The sequence below is a fragment of the Fulmarus glacialis genome, unplaced genomic scaffold (genome assembly GCF_000690835.1).
Source record: "Fulmarus glacialis isolate BGI_N327 unplaced genomic scaffold, ASM69083v1 scaffold25680, whole genome shotgun sequence".
NCBI lineage: Eukaryota > Metazoa > Chordata > Aves > Procellariiformes > Procellariidae > Fulmarus > Fulmarus glacialis.
The window spans coordinates 1-7,248 of record NW_009186156.1 but is presented as its reverse complement, the minus strand read 5'-3'; the positions used below and the strand labels follow the sequence as shown (position 1 = coordinate 7,248).

The 7,248-nt window shown below is 42.8% G+C and overlaps 1 protein-coding gene across 1 annotated transcript; it reads left to right on the top strand.

The window, feature by feature from the left end:
- Positions 1-6,109: 6,109 nt before the first annotated feature.
- On the top strand, positions 6,110-7,244 carry PROX1 (prospero homeobox 1; the record flags this gene model as incomplete). The annotated part of the gene is made up of 1 exon (XM_009587003.1): positions 6,110-7,244. A coding segment is annotated over exon 1 (1,074 nt), but the record flags the coding sequence as incomplete, so codon positions are not given.
- Positions 7,245-7,248: the final 4 nt, after the last annotated feature.

Here is a 7,248-nt window from a genome sequence, read left to right as displayed (position 1 = left end):
CGGCCGGTCTGTGCGCCCGAAAGGCGCGTCCGAGGCGGGATGGAGCTCTCGGAGGGGTCAGCGCCACGTACGTGCGCCCCGTCTGCGGAGATAACAGATACGGAGGATATGAGCTTAATATCTTTGACAAAGTAGGAGATGTCAGTCACGGTGCCCTTGAATGTCGGGCAAAAGTTCCCCGGGTGAGGGTTTGGAAACCCGCTAGTTTCCCACAGGTCCCGAGCGCTCGCGGTGGATGCCGTGGTGTTTGTGGCTGCGTGGCGAGTGTCACCCCAAAACCCTCACCCGGGTCTGGGGACGGGCGGGGGGCACGTGGAAGCGCACCCGCGCATCCGTGGCCGTTGCTCGGTGGTGGAAAGGTCCGGTGCTGTCTAATGCAGGGGACAGAAACACGGCTGTGTCACCGCGAGGTGTAAAAGCTCAGATTATTTGTCACTTCCATCGCCTGTAGAGGTTTGGCAGTACGCAGGATGAATTACACTGTGGCAGTTTCCTTACCCGTAGATTTGCATGTGGCACATACCCTTTATGTCTTCTTCTCGCAGTTCTTCTGCGAGTTGCCATCAATCACGTAAAGTTTACGACCACCGCAGCTCGTTTTGCATTTATTTTATCTGCTTTTTGTCCAGAGCTTACCTTTAACAGCAATATCACATACTGTGAAATGTTTATTAATACTCAAGGGTAGACAGAGTATCAACATTTCATGAGTTGATCTGTGATAAAAAGTACAATGTATATACTTTTTGCTAACAGCTCCCTATTAAATTATTCTGCAAAGTATCTTATATTCGCTGAATGGCACTGTCAGTATATACAGTTAACTTTCCTGCCAGTTGAACTCCGAGGCCTCTCAGTTTATATGACTTGTCTTTTTTATGATCGATTGATAAGTTAAGCTAGTCGTAAGAATGGACACATTTTGAAATTGGAGTTTAATTTGATTCAGGGCAGAATTCTACATACTGCAATTTGTTCTCTCTAACTGATGATTTATTCTGTCTCAAAGTGCAGCCTAACTGCTAGATTAACTAATTCAAGAATTGTGATTTAAAGACATCATGTAGCATGGAAAAAAAAATCTTGGAAAACTTGGGCTGAGTTCATAGTAGGAATCTTGCGAACGTTTCAGTATTGTCTCTGCACAGAGACCATGTGAGTTGTTTTCTTCACGATCAGTGAAATAACAAGGACAAAACTCGCTTGAGAGGAGGAAAATGTTTTCAATTTTCTACCTTGAGCAGCTCGATTTCTTTTTCTCATTCAAAGAATCTGTTTCCTCAAGCAGTGCCGAGCACGGATACGTGATGGAGGGCCATACATCTCCCCAAAATAAAGGCCTGAACTAATGAGATGCCGAATCCCTCCTGTTAGTGAGCTCTGTCAGTTCTCCCTGTAGTCGATGGGCATTGAGGATGTTTGGCATTCACGGGAATTGCTGAATGCCTTGCTGGATTGGGCCCTGGGTACCACCAGGCTGATAAAACGAGGGTGGCTTTTTTCTTTAAGGCTAAAGAGCAGGTAGCATAATTTTGAAGTAGATCAGGCTCTGATTTTTACTTCTTCTTATGGAGAAATCCTAATAAAGTAGTTGTTACTGCACAAATAGTTGCTCATCATTTCTGCCTTGTTTCAGATTCTTTGATTAGATGTCTCAGCTAAGGGAGTTAGATAACCTCTTCTCCCAAGAAAACTTGTGTCAGAGCCGTACAAAAAGGTAGTGCTTCCTCATTAGTGGCTAATGTGATTTTAGCACTGAACAGATCTATGGTGAATAGATGTCATCTGTTCTTCAGTTTTTAGCTGTGGTTTTGTACGTGAAATGCTGTTGACTGGAATAATTTTCATCCTGCGCTTCCTGGCTGATTCTGGCAAAGCCATACCCCGTGTAACGCTTTAGAGTGAAAGATCTAAATATTTCTATTAGCAGAAGCGTGTTAAATTTCTTGTGTGGTGTTGGCATAACGGGCTGACATGAAGCAGGCAGATGCTGGACCAAGGAAAGTAGTCGGCTTGTGAAAAGACAGGAACAATTTCAGCTCTATAAACTGATACCTCCTTGAATTCATCCATGAATATTCGTCAAGTTTAGCACTTTACTGCTGTGTATTTAATGCCTGTTTAGGTTAGGCTAGGGTCCTTCAGAGCGGCTGAGGAGGGTGAGTTTGAATTTACATCTCCTTTGCATCTCATAGGTGTATGAATTAATCTAGGAGGAAATGATCAGCATCTTTGTAGATGAAGATTAGTTAACAAAATTGATTACAGAAATTGATTTATTTGTAATGAGTGCGATTAAATACCTGACATCATAGTCCTTTGTAAAGACTGTTCTAGCCAAAGCTTTGGTAACAGTAACTCTTGGATACCTAGAAATTAATCTGTTTTCAGTTAAAATGTCAATGCATATCAATTGGATATGAAATAAACCCATGTCTGTAGCTGCTGTGCTGTTAAGAGGTTATTCATAGCTACATTTTAATCGTATCTCCTTAAACAAAAGTTTTGAAAGTAAATTTGTAAATAAAATACTGCAAGCTATGTTTATGGATGGACTTAAAAAGTGCTGAGGCCCTTGGTATGATTTTTAATTACATGGGCATGGAAAATGTTCGGTTTCTGAGAAAGCTGCATCGTGCGAGTTGAGGCTCGAGATGTGGAGGGTAAATTTAACATAAACTACACTTGGCATGCAAGGAGTATGAAAAGTGATGTGTAAAGCAAATTTAACCTTCACAAATTTAAAACTCTGTAACTCGGAAAGAAATGATGCTTCTGAAGATTTCTTCATAGATCTTGACAACCTGAGCTATCTTTCTATATGTATAAGCTATCTTTTCTGTATATTTCTGGATAGCTGTACAGAGACATTAGATGTATGAAATATAGTTTTGAGACACTGTGCAGCCAAAGTACTGGTACTACATAAAGGACACAAACTTCCTAATTATTTTTTCCCCCCCAAGAGTTCCCTATTTATCCAGTTCTAATCGCTATCAAAGTCTGCCTTCGTGGCTGGGATTTTGCATCCCGCTGTACGTGCCATTCCACCTCCCTTGAGGTGTGAATTGGTTTTGGTCCTCCGAGACCAAAATATTAACTGGCTGTTCTGTTCTGTCAGGCTAAAGTAGAACTATTTCTCATATTTAAGCCGAAAGGCACGTAAGCCTTAAAGCTGGCAGTCTGTAGGCTCGGGATAACACCAGGGCAAATGGGAGACGTTGCTTAATACCCAGGTTAAGTGTACGATAACTCTGATGCTTTCAGCTTCCAGCGAGGGAAGGAGGGGGCATCGCTCCGGAGCACCTCCTGCCGCATGTCTGCGGTGGCAGGAACGGGGAGGCGAGCAGCTGCCGGTACCGGGGCTCGGGGAGAGAAAAATGGACACTGGGGAGGAAGGATGCGTGGCAATGACCTTCCAACCTGGCGCAGGACAGCCTATTTCCTGAGCTGCTGACTCAAGGGTACAGCAAGCCCTCCCCATGCGTGTCCTTGGTTGGGATTGGGCAAGAGAGAGGGAAACAGTGGTCAGGCACCTCAAATTTGCTGGGAAATGTGCAGAACTTGAAACCTGACATGAGGTTTTTGGTGTGAGTCTGGGAACTTATTGCTGGATCTCAATCAAGCATAGCTTGACTACAGAAAAGGAAGGAAAAGCGTGAAGGTTTTCGGTGTTGGTGGTTTGTTTTTTTTTTTCCTGTTGGCAAGTACTATCTTTACGGAGAATGCCTTTAGAATATCTTACATGCAGTAAGCAAGAGCTCTTTCGGTTATCTTGCAATTGGTTTGTATCGCTTTCAAATGAACACCACTAGACGGAGAGGTCAGCCTTGACCCTGGTTTATTCTGTGCCAGTATCGCCTGCTTAAAAACTCTGGTGGCAGTCGCCCCTTTCCACCCCCTGAGGACTTGGCCATTTATTTACAAAAACAACCCTTCTGAAATCCCAACTCCTCAGATTTTTTCTAGATGAAGACCTAATTGTAAGAGTCTGATTCTGCCCCCTGAAAAACTCCATTTACATTAATTGAGATAAAGCAGGAGATGGTCTTTTACAACACACACTGCCAAGCAGGGCCTGATCCTACCACTCGCACGTAACGGATTTTGGTATCCCGGGACTCCAGGGGAGTTGCGTGCAGGGGGGGATGCTACCTGGTGTGCAGGTGGTAGAATTGGGCCCCTGCAACAGAACTCCTTGTTATTTTGCTGTTATCATGAGGTCTCCAAACTTCACTTGCTTAATGTCCTTCTTGATAAGGAATGATCTCTGAAGGCAGTGTCCTGATAACCGTGTAAGGCTCTGGATTTCCCATCTGAATTCATGACTTTTTTTTTTTTTTTTAATTTTTATCATTCTTTGCTTTCCTGTTATCAAGGAGCCAGTAATGTAAACAAACATCACGTCCCTTGCTTAACTGTCTCTGACACCAAATCTCTGAAAATTCTTTCAGTACATCCAGAATACGTGGGCAAAGGCTGCAGAATAAACATAATGTTTCTAAGTATTAAAAGTTGTTTGTTTTTTTTTTCCATCCTGGTTGCAAACTAAGCATTGACTACTGTCTTGATTTTACAGATTATTTCATGCTGAAATTGTGCCTATTTGCATGGATAGTCATTCTTTAAAACTAGCCACAGATGCAGTCCTAGGGAGCACGTAGATGTTTTTACAGGTGAACCGAAAGAGATGGGAGCAATTCCAAAAAGTCTGCATGCTGCCTTTGGCAATATACCCTGTTATTGTGAAGATTGTGCTCTGTTAAGCAAATGTAAAGTTTAATATTAGATAAGCGTCGCATGAAAAATATTTTAATTTTCTTCAGTGTTAAATTTTAAGAAACAGGAAAGAGCGTCTAGTGCTTTATGTGCAATGTGAGTTTAGCATCACTAGTTAATAAGTCACAAATTATGTCAAGAGCCTTTTACAAAATGCAAGGAAGTGTGTTATCTTTTTATGCTGTGTTCCTGGGAAACAATGAGAGTTCATATAAAGAGAAGGTATCTTCCTTTCTCACGCAGCTGATTGATGTTATTTCTTTCATCTTTCCATATTTTTTCTCATCTTTTCCGCATGTCACAGGAAATAAGATTCTGTGTATTCAAAATATTACATGTAAGAAGGGCTTCACTGGGCATTCGAGATACTGTTCTTGGAGATTTTTCTAAAGCAGAGAGATGTGACACTGAACATGCCTCGTTTCTGCTATGCAATAAATTTAATGTCATGTATTTTAGTGTACAAAATACAGAATCTTCAGCCTTTGGTAGCGGGGCTTGGAGAATGTAAGTTAGGAAAAGGGAAGGAATGTATGGGGAATTCAAAACACTCTCATGGCTAGTCACTGGTACATACGAGGCTACGTTAACGAACTGCATTTTGGCCTTTATTTGATCACATCTCTGTAAATATTATAATCCTGACTATAAAATATTTTAATGTATTTTTGCTTTGCTGAATAAATGTTTCCCTAATGATTTAAGAGAGGGGTTTTTTTTCCCCATTGTATGCCTAAATGCGTCTATGATTTCTTTGCTTTTCACATACACATATACTATCCTACCTACAATTAAGTGAAAGTTGTTGTTTTGACCTTCGAATGTTTATTTACCAGTTTTATCTCTCCTTAAAAAGCAAAACTACAATTACAGTTTTTACATCACAATTGAATTTTTTTAATCCAAATTTTATACAATTTCTTGTTTTAACAATAAATCTTAAGTAAGGAGTACTTTCATCTTCTTTTGTAACATGTATCTCAATGCCCTAAATTTAATCAATTGGTTGTCAGAGGCTGTGTTCTTCTAATCTACTCTTTCTTCTGAAGATAAACAGTATCATTTTAGGCATTTGTGCAAGAGAATCATATTACTGGTGCTTAAGCAGTTTTTGCTTTTTTAAATCTTAATCCATCTTAAACCAGTGGAGCAGAAATATTTAAAAATGTTTCATTTCAAGCAGAGTGCATAATAAATTGCAATAATTGTAATGTGCCATAAATCCCAGAGCCTATGCATTTTGCATTTTATTCAGGATTGAGGTCAGGAAATTTGGAGAAATTTAAAGAAAATGATTCATCAGTCCTTTTGTTCTGTTGGCCAGGGTCCCAGGATTCTTGAGCTGAGCCCAGCTGACAAGCTTTTGAAGATGGCACAATAACAGTCCAGTGATGCCTGACCATGACAGCACAGCCCTCTTAAGCAGGCAAACCAAGAGAAGAAGAGTTGACATTGGAGTGAAAAGGACGGTAGGGACAGCATCTGCATTTTTTGCAAAGGCAAGAGCAACGTTTTTTAGTGCCATGAATCCCCAAGGTTCAGAGCAGGATGTTGAGTATTCAGTGGTGCAGCATGCAGATGGGGAAAAGTCAAATGTACTCCGCAAGCTGCTGAAGAGGGCGAACTCGTATGAAGATGCCATGATGCCTTTTCCAGGAGCAACCATAATTTCCCAGCTGTTGAAAAATAACATGAACAAAAATGGTGGCACGGAGCCCAGTTTCCAAGCCAGCGGTCTCTCTAGTACAGGCTCAGAAGTACATCAGGAGGATGTATGCAGCAACTCTTCAAGAGACAGCCCCCAAGAGTGTCTTTCCCCTTTTGGCAGGCCGACTATGAGCCAGTTTGATGTGGATCGGTTATGCGACGAGCACCTGAGAGCTAAACGCGCCCGGGTTGAGAATATAATTCGGGGTATGAGCCATTCCCCCAGCGTGGCATTAAGGGGCAATGAAAACGAAAGAGAAATAGCTCCGCAGTCCGTGAGTCCCCGAGAAAAAAACCAAAACAAAAGCCTCCCGCAACAGCAGCAGCAGAGTTTCCAGCAGCTGGTTTCGGCGAGGAAAGAGCAGAAGCGAGAGGAGCGCAGACAGCTGAAGCAGCAGCTGGAGGACATGCAGAAGCAGCTGCGCCAGCTGCAGGAGAAGTTCTACCAGATCTACGACAGCACCGACTCTGAAAATGATGAAGATGGCAACCTGTCTGAAGACAGCATGCGCTCCGAAACCATGGATGCGAGGGCCGGCGACTCCGTCGGCAGGTCGGACAACGAGATGTGCGAGCTGGACCCGGGGCAGTTCATCGACCGGGCGCGGGCCCTCATCCGGGAGCAGGAGATCGCGGAGAACAAGCCGAAAAGAGAAGGTCCCAAGGAGAAGGAGCAAGGGCCAAACGCCTTCCACCCCGAAGGCAAACATCTGGCCGAGACGCTGAAGCAGGAGCTGAACACACCCATGTCGCCAGTTGGGG